This window comes from Porites lutea, chromosome 7, assembly GCF_958299795.1.
Source record: "Porites lutea chromosome 7, jaPorLute2.1, whole genome shotgun sequence".
NCBI lineage: Eukaryota > Metazoa > Cnidaria > Anthozoa > Scleractinia > Poritidae > Porites > Porites lutea.
This window is the reverse complement of record NC_133207.1, coordinates 34,098,833-34,115,306: the sequence shown is the minus strand read 5'-3', so window position 1 is coordinate 34,115,306 and position 16,474 is coordinate 34,098,833. Positions and strand designations below refer to the sequence as shown.

At 41.2% G+C, this 16,474-nt stretch overlaps 2 protein-coding genes across 3 annotated transcripts; both read left to right on the top strand.

The window, feature by feature from the left end:
• The first annotated feature begins 95 nt into the window (after positions 1-95).
• LOC140943916 (short-chain dehydrogenase/reductase family 9C member 7-like) lies at positions 96-3,369 on the top strand. 2 transcript variants are annotated; one of them, XM_073393026.1, is made up of 4 exons: positions 96-491; positions 977-1,162; positions 1,966-2,205; positions 2,799-3,369. In XM_073393026.1, exons 1-4 carry the CDS (start codon positions 137-139, stop codon positions 3,020-3,022), a joined length of 1,005 nt encoding a protein of 334 aa, XP_073249127.1. In that variant the 5' UTR covers positions 96-136; the 3' UTR covers positions 3,023-3,369. The 2 variants fall into 2 exon arrangements, with proteins under 2 accessions (XP_073249127.1, XP_073249126.1); XM_073393025.1 differs by having other exon boundaries at positions 974-1,162.
• A 3,908-nt stretch (positions 3,370-7,277) lies between these two features.
• Positions 7,278-16,208, top strand: LOC140944189 (retinol dehydrogenase 7-like). The gene is made up of 5 exons (XM_073393320.1): positions 7,278-7,667; positions 9,203-9,388; positions 10,056-10,289; positions 14,111-14,424; positions 15,727-16,208. The coding sequence occupies exons 1-5, from the start codon at positions 7,325-7,327 to the stop codon at positions 16,033-16,035; spliced, it is 1,386 nt and encodes a 461-aa protein (XP_073249421.1). The 5' UTR covers positions 7,278-7,324; the 3' UTR covers positions 16,036-16,208.
• The last annotated feature ends 266 nt before the right edge of the window (positions 16,209-16,474 follow it).

The following is a 16,474-nucleotide window of genomic DNA, read 5'->3' as shown; positions in this document are numbered from 1 at the left end:
TACGTTCTCCATCGATAAAAATAGGTAAAATTCTGACTCCTCTTCCCGTGATTCTTTGAAGTGTCTCCAGTGATTCAAGTCCAGAAGTCCATGTCATTAAGGCATTAAGCCTTTCAGCATGTAACGTCACGGAGAGATGATCAACATTATGGATGCCGCTGAAACCTCGCCATTAAGCTGGATTTTACTGCCTTTGATTGGCATTTTCACTCTTTTGATATTTTGTTTTTTAAAATCAAAAGCAAAACTTGACATCAAAGGAAAGTATGTTCTCATTACGGGTTGCGACTCTGGATTCGGTCGTGCTACAGCCATATCACTTGACAAGATGGGAGTTTGTGTGTTGGCGACTTGTTTGACAAAAGGAGGTGAACAGAGTTTAAAGTCAGTGACGAGCGATAAACTCAAAACATTTCAGATGGATGTGACAAACTCAGAGCAGATCAAAGAAGTTTATTATAACGTCAATGAGTTGGTCCAATGTGATGGAGGTGTGTAAGTAACGTAGTATCTAAACAAAGTGATTCAACACTCCTGCTGAATTTTAATTTCAATACACGACCAATGATTGTCATGATAACATTCGCTCGCTATAAGTATTAGCCACGTCAGTGGCCTATCTTGTTTTCCTGCTTTGCAAAAACTGCTTTACCTCAGTTTCTATTTTCCTAAAACATTCCTAAAGAATTATGTAATCAGATCAGCTCTCATTGGTGTCACGTTGTAGGTCACGGCTCCTTGATATCTTGGATTTGTTAGCGCTCAGTATTAAGCATTGTTATAAACCTTAAATCCTTTCCACAAAACTGAACAACCCTAAATCCTACCCTGGTATGGTATTGTGAAATGATGGGTCTACAATCGGTATCATTTCACCAGGCGACTATTATTGTGGTTGAAAAAAAAAATGACTGCCCGCCTTTTGTAACATATTGACGACTTTTTATAGAGTCGCTCAAAATTTCTTTTCGAGCAGGTGGACTGTGGGGACTGGTGAACAATGCAGGAATCGGATACATGCTGTCGATCGATTGGGCGCCGATGAGTATATTTAAACGCACAGCAGACGTGAATCTATGGGGACTGATTGAAATGACCAAAACATTTCTTCCACTTATCAAGATGGCCAGGGGACGAGTTGTGAACTTCGCAAGCGTTGGCGGTAAGCTATATAAAGGAAACACACTATGCCATTTCATGGCTCCACAACCCTGTCATCATTTTGAAATCGCGATACATGACATGTTTTCTTCAAATAGGATCTTTGAACACAAATATTAGGGCACATACCACAAGACACTAGCTAAACAACAACAGTTTCCACAACGCCAATTCACGCAATATTGGTAATCCCCTAATAGAATTACTAACAATGGTCCCTTCAGCTTCGGTCACGTATCAAATTCCCGGGGATTTGCTTCCCAGTTTGGTGCACATTTCTTCTTTATTGAGTGGGTATCTTTAGAAGCGGCCACTGGCGCCCTTTACAACTCTCGACTGCCTAATATAAATAGTGTATTTCATCCTTATTGAATTTGGACGAGCAGGAGAGAAACCTGGTAACGAGGTTAGTCAGCTATCATCATTAATAAGGCGCTTTGACGCGAAGGTGAACGGAGCATGCCCGCCTTCTCAAACACGTAGATGACTCATATTACATGATGAATAAACGAATACTGTGAGTGGATATGCCGACATTTGTCCGGCAGCTCAGACACGTCAAAAAAGTTATCTTCATCTTATCTTCCCTCCTCGCCCCTCCCCCCCCTCCCCAACCACATCGCACGTTCAGATCTTTTAGTATTCAGTAGCTTAGATTGCAGCCAATCACTAACTGACTCCTCCAGGTACGTAGGTACAATGAACTTCACAAGGTCAAAGTGACTCGTTTCTCCTTCAATTAGGACTTTTCCGCAGATCAGAAGGGCTGTCTGTATATAGTGTTTGTACTTTTGATACATGCAGGTCGTTTCTCGACGTCCATATTCTCCCACTATGCTGTGACTAAGTATGGCGTGGAGGCGTTTTCAGATGCGTTAAGACGAGAAATGTATCCCTGGGGAGTGAAAGTGAGTATTTTGGAACCAGGTGCATTTCGAACCAACATAAATCAGCCATCCATTATTGAAAAAAATTTGAAAGAGGCCTGGGAAAACCTAGATGATCAGCTTAAAGAGGAGTACGGAGAGGAATACTTAAAAGAAGGTATATTTTCATTCTTAATTTGTGCTTTTCCTACCATAGACAAGTGAACTGAAGCTTGATTAGCTTCGTGAAAATGTGCTGTAAGCGAAGTGCACATAGGACGGAGCTAATAGACACTTTTTTAGACATTAAAATATAGTTGATTATCAAATGATCAGTGAACTTTGAAAGAACACTAACGAGGAACAGAAAAGACGAACTGAAGGGGCGTAACATGAGCAAAACTGAAAAGGAGCGGTGTGCATTCAGGTAGGCAGAAGAACTGAAGACCGTATTTTTTTCAAACTTGGTCTGATGGACCAAGTCGTCCGTCCATTTAGGCACACTGCCTACAAAGGATGGAATTTTTTCAAATAAGCTAGTCTTCTTCGAAAATAATGCTATAGTTTTCTTTCTTTTCGTCCTTACGAAGTAGACAGTTTTTAACAATTTTCATGTCAATTTCATTTCAATTTTTTCATCAGGTAACCCTTATAGTGAAACTGACCTTTATAGTTACGGGCCGGTATCTATTGACCGCTTCTAAAATGACACTTGATGCACAAAATTTCTTTGTAATGAGATGCCAACGATGTTTTTTTTTTCTCCCCAAGTGATTAAGCGCCTTACAGAGTTTCCTGCATCTGATCGCCTGGATGAAGTTGCGAATACCGTGGTGACTGCTCTGACGTCACACGCACCACGCTATCGTTACCCTGTTGGTTTAGATGCTCGAATGCTAATGGCAATGGTTTCCTGGTTACCAACCTTTGCTATGGATTTTGTTCTTCTCAGCTGGTTAAAATTTCCATTACCAAGAATAGGTCGAAAGAGCTAGCCGTGGCAAATCAACGATATTAGGGACCTTACGATCCGACAACGGCGACGTCCGTGAAAACGTCGCTGAAAAATAGACTTTGCATCCTTTTAAACTTTTGCGCGATTATCCCAATTCGCCCTGTTACTTAAAAGAAAGGAATTTCGGTTGGAGCTGAAGCAAGGGAAACGCGCACGAGTTCAGACAGAGATGGTAGAATTTATCACCTTGCCGTTACCGTTCTCAGGTAAAATTAAAATTTGGCCATTTCACATCGTAGTTGTGCAGGAACAGCAAAGAAATGAACAAAAAAGCGTGATGCAAGTGCAGAGTTGTTGTTTTGCTCATTAAACCTATTGCTTTTTTGACGTTCTCCTTGCCGTCGCCGTCATAGTTTCGTAAGTTCTTATTAGGGACCTTAAAAACGAGAACGTTGACTTCGCGGACATCAAAAATGGCAACCGGAAGTTGATATTTTCTCTCTTTCATAGCCTGCGGTACAGCCATTTTCTCTGGCGCGTGAATGTTTTTGCTCGCGAAAGCGCCATGTTGAAACTCCAAAATTGAGGAGGAAATGGGGCGACTCAAAAGGGGCGGGGTCCTTGCGAGGGAGCTATAAGCTGAGGTATATACGGCCCTCTGTGAACGGTATGGTTTTCCAGTACTTTAGTCTGGGAAAGGGTGTAGAAGTCAGAGCGGTTCGGAGGAGTTTATAACACATGGGAGTTGCTCGCTCAGGACCGGTTATGGGGTCCTGGCCAAATTGAAACCTGCAGCCATTTTTTTGTACAAGGCGTCATGACTTTGAGCGTTAGTTATTGATTATGGCGTATCCCTAACAATTTCTTTGTCACCGTTGGTATTTCAATAAAACACCTGAAAAAAGGAATAACAGAAATAATGAAAAGCTGCTAAGCCATTTTTTTTTAAATAAGGAAAACAATGGTACAACAACAAACAACAACAACAAAATGCTCTAAAAAAACAATAAAATGCTCTTAGAAAAATGACAAGAGAACGAGAAGCACCTTAGAGAGAAAGGTTATAAATCCACAAAACTCAATAAATGAAACTATCAATGATACGCTTTGAAAAGTAAGAAACCCTACAACCACCCCTCTTCCCACCAAAAAGAAAAAAAAAAAACATTCGCCCTTTTTCACGCAACACCAAATATATTTTCCGAGCCCCTTCATCGTCCTTTTGATTTGACAAATAACGGAGAATCAAGCTCTACTAACACATGTATGAGGAACCTCCAATCATATGCAAGGAGAACCATAACCTATGGGCTCCTGATCATGCAATCGAGGAACGTCTTGCATATACTCGTCAAAGCCGGAAAACCCCGGGGAGACTTTGGGAAAGGCTAGAACTATTGAAGTTTGTGGAAGATAGGAATCGTTATTGGGGTTATATGAAGGAAGATCGTCGCAGTTACATAGGCAACTTTTGCAGTTGCGAAAAAAAAGCGTGAAAAAAAATTCAGGCTGGTACGGGATTCGAACCCTTATGAATATATTTTCATATATTCATAACTTCATGAATCGGAATTGTTGACGTTAACTCCTTTACAAATTCTAAATTAATTTTTTTTTGATTGGGTTCGATTAAGTTCGGTAATCGAACACAATCGAACTCTCACGAAAAAATTAAGTAATCGAACCCAATCGAACTTTGATTGAGTTCGACCACAGGTAGCCCAAGCTCGAAATATGAGCATCGGCGAGCATCGGCATTGTTGCGTAACATTCAAAATATAAGGATTTGTATGGGAAAAAAACCTATCGTTTCTGTAACCTACGAAAATGAAAGGATTTCAATAAAAAACAGCTTACCTTACTTAAAATGTGTGTTACGTCTCCCCTGTGTGGTCCACGGGCCGATTTATGGCCGTTTTATGGGTTTTTATGCAAACGGTTTATCATCGGTTTCGCCGATGCTCATATTTCGAGCTTGGGCTATCTGTGGATTGACTGGGCTCGATGGTCGAAGTTGGTATACATACGATTAAAAATGGGACATTATACAGGAAAATTGCCCGTGTTTTGTTAAATGTTTCCTTTTTCTAGGGTGTCTTACCACTGATAGAGTATATTCCGCGCGGGAGTGGTGGTATCGGATCAGTGTAGCGTAATTTTTGGAGCAAAAATACATACAACAACACCCTGGATCGGAAGAACAAGGACATATTGCCATATTACAACTTTATCCTCCTTTAATCCCTTTAATCAACCTCCTCAATCACAGAGTGAATATTATGCTTCGTAAAGAGTTTTTTCAACTTTACAGCGTCCCTTGTAGGTATTAAAGTCTCAGTTGATCTCACTGCCGGCACATTCACGCCTCCTCCTCCTCCATCTGATTCTTTTTTGGTTCTTTGCTGATTTCGGCCTAGTGATTTCTTTGCTGCTTTCCTGATTCTTTTAACGCTAAAAGGACCCTTCAAAAAAAACCCTTGTCTATCTTGAGTGTTAGTTTAGAACGTTTGATTTAAGTTCGATTGGTTCGGTTGAGTTCGGACTGAACGAACTTGACGCAAATTTTTTGGTTCGATTGTGTTAGATTGCCGAACTTAATCGAACCCAATCGTTCCATTAAGTTCGATTACCGGACAGTTCGAGTGGTTACGTCGGTAAATGAGTAAGGTTCTAAGAGTCTACTAATGAAACTAAGATGACAGATGTTACGTTTTCCCGCTTGCTAGTAAAATTTCAGTCCAGCTCTTAAATGACTCCTGAAAGGAACGAAACCGAACCAAAAATCAAACGAACTCAGTCGAACCCAATCGGTCGGATTGTTGTTCGATTGGTTCGAACTGAAACTCTTCGGTGAGTTCGGTTAATCGAACTCAATCGACGCGATTGGTTCGATTTCGTTCGGCAGAAAGACAAAACGCATTCAGTTTCAATTGAATCGGACAGATTTTCCTTTAGTATCATACTGTATGTATGTCCCGGGATGTAAGTGAAGCAATTTGAAAAATATTTCAATAGCTGTTATTACGTACAGTTGAGCTTAACCCGGAATTGACTAAAATCTTTATTGTTAAAGTGAAACATGGACGGCAAACATGAACAGGACAGTAAAACCATGTGAAATGCCGACCAGGGATATTCTTAGGATACCAAGTCAAATAACCAGCGCAAACCTTCTTCGATAAGTTTCGATAATTCAAAAAGGACCACTGTAACTGAATCTCAATGCACCCAACAGTTACAGAGCATAATATACAAATACTAGCGCTTCCACTGTTCTCATTACCTCAAAGTAAATGTCTAATAAATCCACAAGTGGCGTCAAAGCTGTTGCACAACGGAAAAAATACAAGCTACACTTTTGGCGTTACAATGCTTCATTAAGTAAAAGAAGTAACACGGACACTGCGAAAGAGCACTCGTTTAGCGCCCTCTGTGACAACTTGTTCGATTGGCAAAATTTTGGGGTGAGTTCGATTACATGTAAGTTCGATCCTGGGTTGGAGTATTCCTGGGAATTCTTGGTGGGGGTGTGCCGCCCGGTTCTTAATTCAAATCCTGACCCGATTTGAGACCAAAAAATGTCATTTTCCATACCTATTTTCAGACCAGACCTCTAAAATCCACGCCCGTTTTCAGACCTGGCCTTTAGGCAGAAATTATGTCATTATTACTAAGATAAGAGTGCAAACAAAAATATTCTTAAAATCCATTTGGGTCATTTAGACTTCTCATATTTCTCTTTCTTTCTTACTCATTTAAAATTAAAACGATAAATACGTCCATACACTCTCGTAGTTCCCGCGAAAACCATACCCGATTCAAGACCAAAATGGGCAAAATCTATACCCGTTTTCAGACCAAAAAGGCGTAAAACCATACCCGATGGGGTGGCATATAGCTATATAGGTTATATAAGGTAGTACCCCCCGCCCCCGGAGTCGATTACCGAACTCAATGGAAGTCAATCGAACGATTGGAGTTCGATTACTGAAACTGGATACGCCGGGCATTCGTGCACTGCCCTCCATAGCCTGTTCCAGGCGTTCAGATAGTGGGGAGCTGTGTGAAGTAAAAAGGAGCGCGAAAAAGTAAAAGCGAGGGAGGGGGAGAGGTGAGAGAGGGAACGCGTTCCCGCACCTCTCTCCCCAGTCCCCCTCTACTTATTATCGCTTTCTTTACTTCGCACCGCTCTCCACTATCTGAACGCTTGGAACAGACTATGCCCTCCACAATGCCCCTTTGATATGATATTGATATGACTTGCCCCACGACTGACCTTTAGCTTAACTTATATCAAATTATTACTAGACTTTATGCCGGAACGGTCGGTCGAGTCAAAAGTATGGATGCCGCAGAGAGCTCGAAATTTAGTTGGCTTGTTTTGCCTGTAATTGGCGTTTTCACTCTCTCGCTGTTTTATTATTTTAAGCCAAGAGCTAAACTTAACGTCAAGGGAAAATATGTTTTGATTACCGGTTGCGACTCTGGGTTCGGTCGACTTACAGCCATTGCACTTGACAAGATGGGTGTTTGTGTGTTGGCGACCTGCTTGACAGAAGAAGGAGAACAGAGTTTAAAATCAGTGACGAGCAACAAACTGAAAACATTCCAGTTGGATGTGACAAACTCAGAGCAGATCAAAGAAGTCTATGATAAAGTCAAGTACCTAGTGGAAAGCGAGACAGGTGAGCGAGGAACGTAGTGTCAGTCAGTTCACACAACTACACGATTGCAATTACATACGATCACTGCACAGATTGTTTGAAAACTAATTTCTTCACGTAATCTTAACATAAAACCTTTACTGAAAGTCTCATTTCGTAAGCTTTCCTGAAAAATGTATCCCAGGAATCATGTGCCATAGCATGTTGTGCATGATAATTTTCTTCGTTGGTCGTGACACCCGTAGGTGTACTCATTGGTAGGGTGGGTAGAAAACGAAAGAGCTACTGATGTTGATCCCTGGTACAGAAACTATTTTCATTTGTTGAGGCATACGTTCTTAAAATGGAAAAAAATCAACTTTAGTTAGATGGCACTTGACAATCTAAACTCCTTTATTTTGTTCATTTTATGCCTTCATGACATGTATTTTTTGCACAATTTCACTTTCCAAGATGCTTAACGCGGGTTAGTTTATATCGTCGTGAACGAATATATTATGTTAAGGGCGCTAAAGTTTCGTCGATGTCTTAAAGCAACCAAATATTTGCAAAACCTGCAGGTGGCGATTAAGCGTTCTCTGACCTAAATTGACTTTTCACCATAGAAATCAGCGCCGTAGCTAGTATGAGGCCAACCGAGGCACTCGCCTCGGTAAAATTTTGACGAATTTCGCAGATCATTTTTATTTTACATAAGCGATCATCGGATATTTTTAACGCATCATGATATTACAAAGAATTCAGCAATTCAGTCAATATACTATGAAAAAATTACCATATCATCGATCTCAAGGGGCTACGTACGTTAACTCAAATTTTTTTTGAACAAATACTGATCAAAACCATTGGCGAGGTTAACGGTCACCCAGATTATGTAGCTTGTTTCTGATTATTGCTTTTTAAATTCCACTTAAATTAACTCGAAAAAAAGTTACCGAAAGGCCCAGAAAACGCTGCAAATCGCATTTCCGAGAGACTAAAGTTCAAAATTTCTCGGGGGGGGGGGGGGGGCATGCCCCCGAACCCCCCTAGCAACTCACGCCTGCCTCGGTTGGCCGTTTGGTCTGGCTACGGCACTGGAAAAGAGCGTATCTCGAAGACTTGCGGTCGTCATCAGATGATTCACTGGTTACGAAGAAATCGAAAAACACCACTTTGTATTTTTTGCATTTTTCTTAAAGCAATCATTCATACGGTCCATAAACTAACTCACATTTGGTTTTATTTTGAAAATAAGGATTAATTTAAAACTGAATTTTTGAGGGATCAGCGATCAAGATTTGCCTCTATTCTTAGTTAAGAGCCTACCCTGGAGCCGGTTTTCGGTGCACATAAGAAAACAATATAATTAAACAACCACTTGTATTCACTTAACAATGTCAGCTCCTAACATTCTGTAGCTAGATAATAACTCTGATAAAAATTTAAACAGCCTTGAATGAAAACTGATTTCCTGATAAAATGATTTTTTAAAGTACCAAACCGCCTTGTTAATGGACTATTAAACCTTGCCATTTAGAAACGACTTTTAGCTGTTCAAATTTCCTTATTTATAGGCGGACTGTGGGGCCTGGTGAACAATGCAGGAATCGCGTATGCGATGCCGATCGATTGGGCGTCGATGAGTATATTCAAACGCACAGCTGATGTTAATCTGTGGGGAGTGATTGAAGTGACCAAAACATTTCTTCCTCTTATCAAGAAAGTCCAGGGACGAGTTGTAAACTTTTCAAGTGTTGGTGGTAAGGAATTTACGCAATAGCCGCTGACTAATCTTCATGCCGCGTTTATGGCTAGGTATTTGGCACCAATTTCGTGTCGAGAAAGCGCCTTTGTCACGATACTGTGAATGAAGTACCCTCATTTCCATAGGATTATCCTAGTCGCGTGAAGTTCTCTGCTCGGAGGATTGCTTCTCCCTCCTCCCGCCCCCTACCCCACTCATCATTCCTCCAACTCTACAGTGAGGAGACACGGCGTCGAAAAAACATGGATTAGAGCAACCATTTTTTCGTACACCTCACAACATTTGCATCTCACTGAAACGCAAACGCATAACGGAACAGCTCGTTCTTTTTAACTCTGAATAAATTTTCCGCAATCCTGCATCTCACTCCTTTTAACTATCGCTAATATTTCATTGTCATTTAATGACTTTCAACTGGAGATTGGTCCATAGTTTCCGCCCAATCAATAAGCGCGGTTACTTCATATCCTACCAGTAACTCTTGAGCTCGTGACTTCATTATTTTGCTAATTAAACCGATATTGCTTAGCTCACTTATTTTGGCCCAGTAAACTAAAACAGAAGCACAGCTGGAAGCAGAGAACGGAATCTCTTATGAGTAAGCTCAGTTAGTCTCCCTCTAAGTTCTCATTAATCATTTCCGATACTTTTGATACATACAGGTCGTCTCTCTTTCTCCTTATACTCACACTACAGTGTAGCTAAGTATGGCGTGGAGGCCTTTTCGGACGCATTAAGGCGAGAAATGTATCCCTGGGGCGTGAAAGTGAGTATTTTGGAACCAGGTTCATTTCATACCAACATACGCTCCAACCTTGGAAAAAACTTTAAAGACCGCTGGGAAACCCTTGATGACCATGTAAAGGAAGAATACGGAGAGGAATACTTGAATGGAGGTATAATAATATCGTTGTACTTTGCAATCCTTTTTCATAAACCAGGTTGATAAGTAGACGATCTGTTCTGTACAGTTCCAACGCTCTCCCTTCAATGATAAACGCACTTTTTTCGGAGACTCCGTCTATTACTCAAACTTATATAAAAATAACTGAGATACATTGTTCTTCATATCATTGCCAATAAGTTATGTCATCACATCTTTCACATGATATCATAACAAATGTTTGCTTCTGTACAGAGAAAAATTTTAACACTGTTTTCTAGGAGGGCTGGTAATAAGATAAACAGATTTAGGCTGGAAAATCAATTTTTCGAAGGCAGGTATCGTGTGACCTTGCCTTTATAGGGGAGAGGTGGGCCATGTCATTTTTTTGCCTAAATAATATGAGGGTGAGTAACATAGAACTAGGGAACCTAGGCATAAAAAAAATGAACTGCAACTCCCCTTCCCTCCTCGCCCCCCCCCCCCCCCCCCTCCGTAATAAATAACTAGTCCCTATCATGTTCTTTTTTTCTTTAAGTTTTTAACAGCTTTAAAGAGGTTCCTCAATCTGAACGCCTGGATCAAGTTGTGAATGCTGTTGTGGAAGCTCTGACGTCACAAGCACCACGTGATCGTTACCCTGTTGGTCTGGATTGCCGGCTGATAATAACAATGGGGTCCTGGTTACCAACCTCTGCTATGGATTATATTCTTCACACCTGGTTAAGAATACCAACACCAAAAATAGGTCAAAAAGGCTAGCTGTGTTAAAGGGGTGTCACGACCTGCGCATGTGCAGGATTTGAGGCTGTTCTGTTGTTATTCTCAACTGTCCGCCATATTGGATTTTGGAAAACGGGACAGATTTTTGGAATCAAGCAACGCACAGTCCAATTTTGTCTGATTTTTTGTTAGTGTAGCGGAATTTGTTTTTAATTTTACATAGCAAAAACGTTGACAGCGAAAAATACTCTCGGATGGCTAAGATTCACGACGATGAAATCGCTACAGAGTTCGTCCCGCGAAACTTGAAAAAGTTGGGCCAGCCTTTTCAAGTTGAGTCGTTGCTGACGCGCATGCGCAGTTTCGTGACATAGCTTCTTAAAAGCCGGCGCAGATGTTTTAGTATTTTAAACTGATTTAGAGTGAAATGAAGTCAATCGGCAAGCTGAGAGGGTGTTTAAATGACGCTGGGGCTACTTGAGCGCCGGAGCGAGTTCACTCCGGTTCCTCTCGTGGCTCTACATTTGATACCGCCACGAAATGTCATGCCGGCGCGAGTCATCCCGGCGTAAGTTCACCCCGGTTGTTGTACCGGGGCGAGAATTTCACTCCGGTACGAAATCTCACAACAGTATCATGTAAAGGCGAAACGACCACACATTTCAGTGTGAAATCGGTCTGCCGGTAGACTGGAACGGGTAGTACGTGCGTAATGTTTGCGATTTTGAATCACAAGTGTATTTTACCAAGATGAAGTGTACCTTCGAGTAGCGAGATATGAAATGACCCAGTCATCAAGTTAACGCGATACGAAATCAAAAAGTCATCCCGGGCGGTATGAAACTCGCGCCGGTGCGAGTATTCTCATGTAAACACCCTCTGACAGTTTCGAAGTTTGAAGGAAATGATAAAAAGCATGTGATCGCCTCGTGCCATAGGTAGCCCAAGCTGGAAATATGAGCATCGGCGATCGAGCATCGGCATTGTTGTGTAACATTCGAAATAAAACAATTTGTATGGGGAAAAAACCTATTGTTTCTGTAACCTACGAAAAGGAAAGGATTTCAATAAAAAACAGCTTACCTTACATAAAATGTGTTTTACGTTTCTCCCGTGTGGTCCATGGGCAAATTTTAAACAATTATTGGATGAGGTTTTTGTGATATCCGGAATAATCAAGGTCGAGGTAAGTGTTATCAGCCGAAGCCGAACTGGTTATGGTGAATTATGCGTGTGCTTTTAGCCAATCAGAATCGGGGAAATGTTTTGAATGAATAACAATAACTGTTAACGAACATAGGGTTAGGGTTAAATTATAACACGTCTGTCGGGCCATTAGCTTTGTTGTTTACGCAGAGTATAAATAAGGTGGTCTCAGTTCGAGTTGACTCTTCACTCAGTTTGTTGCTCAACTTTGAAAAGTTTATCAGCTCAGTCAAATGGATTGTGCTCAGATGAAATCTGTCGTCTCCCGTGTACGATAAGCAGCTTGTACTGGAAATTGCTGAAAGCAGAGCGGCGGTATCTTTAGACGCGTCTTTTAAAGCCGACGAGAATGGTGAAAAAAGAACGGATACAAAATCCTTCGTGTCAGTTGACTAGATTTACACAAGAGACAACATGTACCGTAGGCGTTACTGTTTAAAATGGCGCTTTAACTTGATTTTAAATTCGCGAGCGAGCGTCTCTATTTGTCTAATGTTTCTCGGTAGGGTGTTGTCAGGTCCGAACATCATTTATTCTGAAGCTACCTGGTATTTAGTAGTTTTCGCGAAGGGAGGGCGCAACAAATCACGGCTTCTGGTGTTATAGCTTTGCCATGAAAAGGTGCGCGTGCCTAAACTCTGAAAGTAAGTACGAAGGCGCTATTCCGTGAAGACACTTTTGGACTAAGACGCATTTGAGATAATTTCTCCCTGCTTGTAGGCTGGGCCAACAAAGTGTTGATTTCAACCCCTCCGCCCCAATAGATCGTCCTTCAATAATACATGCGGCGCGTCTATTTAGCTTATCTAGATAAGCTTTGCTCACAACGCCACAACTGTCCCAGACAAGCGACAGAATTTGCACAGATCTTTAATCTTAAGTGGATAACGATTTGGACTTTTCCTTCTCGGTAAAAATTAGAAGTTGAATAACCGGCCTAACCAGTTATTTTATGCTATCAGCATACTTTGTGTCGCTTGTTTATTACTGGAAGGTGTAACGAAGAACGAAGGATCATTCGCGGGTCGCAGCACAATTGAATGGTTTTACAGTACGCGAATTGAGCGTTTTACGAGAATACTTGTTATGTCCCCTCATTTAAAGTAATTAATCTGTTGACCGTTCGTTTGAAAAACGTCGTATGTCATTTTTGAAAAACCCTTATTCGGAAATTATGATTGTCATCTAGTTTAACGCGCCTGATGTCTTTTAACATTTCATTCACAAAAAGAGAACCGACGGCGCGCGCAGTTTAATTTATATTAACTGTCGTAGCATGGAAATCGGCAAACGTGCAGGTCAACAAACGATCTGTTTGTCGGGCCGCTAGCTTTGCTATTTGTTGATTGGCAGATGTCAGAATACCGACGACTTATAAATATGGTTTCGGTTCACCCAGACTCTTCATTCAGTTTGTTAGTATCTGATCCAGCTAATCAAATCTTTGAAATGGAGTGTCATCAAATGAAATCCGTTATTTCACTTGTGGATTCTCTTGTGCGCTCTGCGCAAGTCAGAAGGTCCCGTATTCGCAACACTTCCCAAACGGACTTTTCCATCTGCAGTATCCTGGGTCTAGAAAGTGAAGTCACTCAATCTTCTTCAATCTCCGGTGAGATTAACGTAACTCTGCAGTCATTGCATCAGGCTTTTTCCACTGACAGTTAAATATAAACTTCACATTACAAATCGAAAGTCCGTTTTTCGGTTGTTCTAGACATCCTTGTTATTACTGACAATTTACTGTATTTGCGTATACTAACCTTAACTAAAGCAACTACAAATTTTCCGCCACTACTCCAAATACGTAACACAATCTAGCTAGTTCATTCTTTCTTGTACCTTAACAATAAAAAGTTGTTTATAGGACATATTTCCAACTAAGAGTTTATTTTTCTTTTACAGAATGTAACAGTGCTACCAGTCCGCCTTTATCGCCTTACTCCGACTGCACAAGTCCTCGTCCCAGCCACATGGTCCCCAGTCCACCGTTAACGCCTTACTCGGACATTACAAGTTCCAGCAGCGATTGTGACAGTGAGCCCGATCAAGCTTCGACTCCAACCGAACATTCAACGAAGAAGAAGCGACAGCGCACGACCTTCTCACCGATGGAAGTTTTGGAGCTGGAACGAGCATTCAGACGGCGGCCATATTTGCTAAAAGAAGACGCAGAAGAACTGGTACAAAGACTCGGAATCACGGCTAAAAGCCTGAAGGTGAGTTTCCTACATTAAAGTAAATTAAAAGAAACATGAGCATGTGTAACCTTAGAGGAATGGAATTTCAGTTGCCTGGGTTTTAAATTTGTTCTAATCATTTTCAGTTTTGTGGGAAAGTGAGCCGTAAAGTAAACTATGATAACCGATTCGAAACTCGGCAATTGCAGAGTGATTTTTCACTCCAGTTAGAAAATTTTTTTGAGTACTCGCTTTTATCGAACAGTAATAACACGCCATCTTGCAAAGTTACACTTCATGCATGTTAGTTTAACATGTATGAAGTGTAACTTTGCAAGATGACGTGTAATTAGGCTCTCTTCATATGAGCCCGGTTGACTGGGCTGGCTCGGTTACCGGGATGAATTTCCCCTTAGGTTCATGTGAGAAATTTCAGCCCGGTTTCCGAGATGAGAAAAGGTCAAAGATCCTGGGTACGAGTTCTGGCGCCAAATTTAGGAAACAAAGCAAACATAGCGAAACACAAAAATTTTAACTTTTGGGCCTATCCGTTACCATGGGTAACACTTAAAGCTGTATCACTGCAGTTAAATGGGATGCTTATGATGTGGAAAATACAGCAGGCAAAGCAAGACGATGCCATCCGGACCGCCAGAATTCATCCCGCCGTTCATCCCGGTAACCGGGATGAAGTGTTCATATGGCAAAATTTCCAGCCCGCTTACCGAGATCTCGGTTGGAAAAACCGAGATCTCGGGAACCGAGCCAACCCGCCCTCTCATATGAACACATCGAAAATTTTACAAAGGATTTAGAGGTGAGGCGAGATCTCGGAAACCGGGCCAGCCCGGTCAACCGGGCTCATATGAAGAGGCCCTTAGTCATCACTATTTTCCTAAATCATCTATTTTTTTTAGCAATCTTCGAAACGTGTGTAGTCATGGTATTTTCTTTAAATGATGTGAAGTTTCTATTACATGTAATTGTACAATTCCCATGGCAATTTGAATGCCGTTTTGCATTCAGAAAAAAATCATTATAGGTTCAGTGTGTTGTATAGATTTTCTCTGATATTGCCCGAATTTAGTTAACCCTTTCACTGCCAGATAAGGCTAGAGTACTTGATGGAGTTTTGTAAGGCGACTCTAACTTTTGAGTCTGCGGACGAAATCCTATGGTATGACCATTCAAATGAAAGCTCTCTGCCCGTACTTTCACATGGTGCTATTTGTTTGTCAAAAGTTTAGAAAACGAAATTTGGAAATTTGGTCGAAATTTGCCTTTGGCCACATTTGACAGTGAAAGGGTTAATAACTCAGATTTTTGTTCTCTTTCTTGCAGTATTGGTTTCAAAACCGACGGGCCAAATCAAGGAAACTGGAGAAAAAGATTTTATCTGTCTGTCAGTCCAGCCTGTCTAACCAGTTTAATAGCCGAGCCTATTCAGATCACTGGAAACAAGGCGAACGAGTGTCCTGTCCAGCGATGGAAAGCTACTTAAGAGATAGTCAGAGAACAGTTGCCAATCGTCAACTCTCAGTCGAGTCAAACCGTGTACCCAAGTTCCACCTTGACCAGTTCACAATCAGACCTTTTGGGTCCGCAAGACTACCGTACAGCCGTGCCTCCTATAGATATCAACCATACTGAGTTTGCTCAAGACTTTTTAATCGGACTCGGTATGAAATTTCATGAGTGGCTTGGAATTACTTTAAAGAGTTTATAGGCATTGTAAGAGCTTGAAGTAGATAGCATTCAAAATATGTCATATAGTAGTGTCATTTTAGGAGAAGATATATTGTTAGTTCATTCTTGCTGTGTAAATAGTTGTAGTAGTGTTGTAAATAAAATGGCTGTACTAGTGATATTAAACGTGAAGTGTAATACATCATTTTCAAGGTTTTGATGGACGGGAAGAAGGAAGGGAAAGGGAGACGTTGGAACAAAGGTAGTGCTGCCTTGAAGTGCGATAAGGTTGTTGAGACGCCTGTGCAGATTGTGTTTTTAGACAGCTTACGTATTAGCAGCTCCCTTTCCATTTTGGACAAACTGGGTCGACCTTTGTGGGGCCTGGGAGCATTACGTGACT

Bases quoted from the DNA above. Each gene is read 5' to 3' on its own strand.
- LOC140944189 (XM_073393320.1), top strand. From the start codon at position 7,325: ATGGATGCCGCAGAGAGCTCGAAATTTAGTTGGCTTGTTTTGCCTGTA. The intron at 10,290-14,110 runs GTATAATAATAT...TTTCTTTTACAG, and splicing joins AGAGGAATACTTGAATGGAG to AATGTAACAGTGCTACCAGT. The intron at 14,425-15,726 runs GTGAGTTTCCTA...TCTTTCTTGCAG, and splicing joins TCACGGCTAAAAGCCTGAAG to TATTGGTTTCAAAACCGACG.
- LOC140943916 (XM_073393025.1), top strand. From the start codon at position 137: ATGATCAACATTATGGATGCCGCTGAAACCTCGCCATTAAGCTGGATT. The intron at 492-973 runs GTGTGTAAGTAA...TTTCTTTTCGAG, and splicing joins GTTGGTCCAATGTGATGGAG to CAGGTGGACTGTGGGGACTG. The intron at 1,163-1,965 runs GTAAGCTATATA...TGATACATGCAG, and splicing joins GAACTTCGCAAGCGTTGGCG to GTCGTTTCTCGACGTCCATA.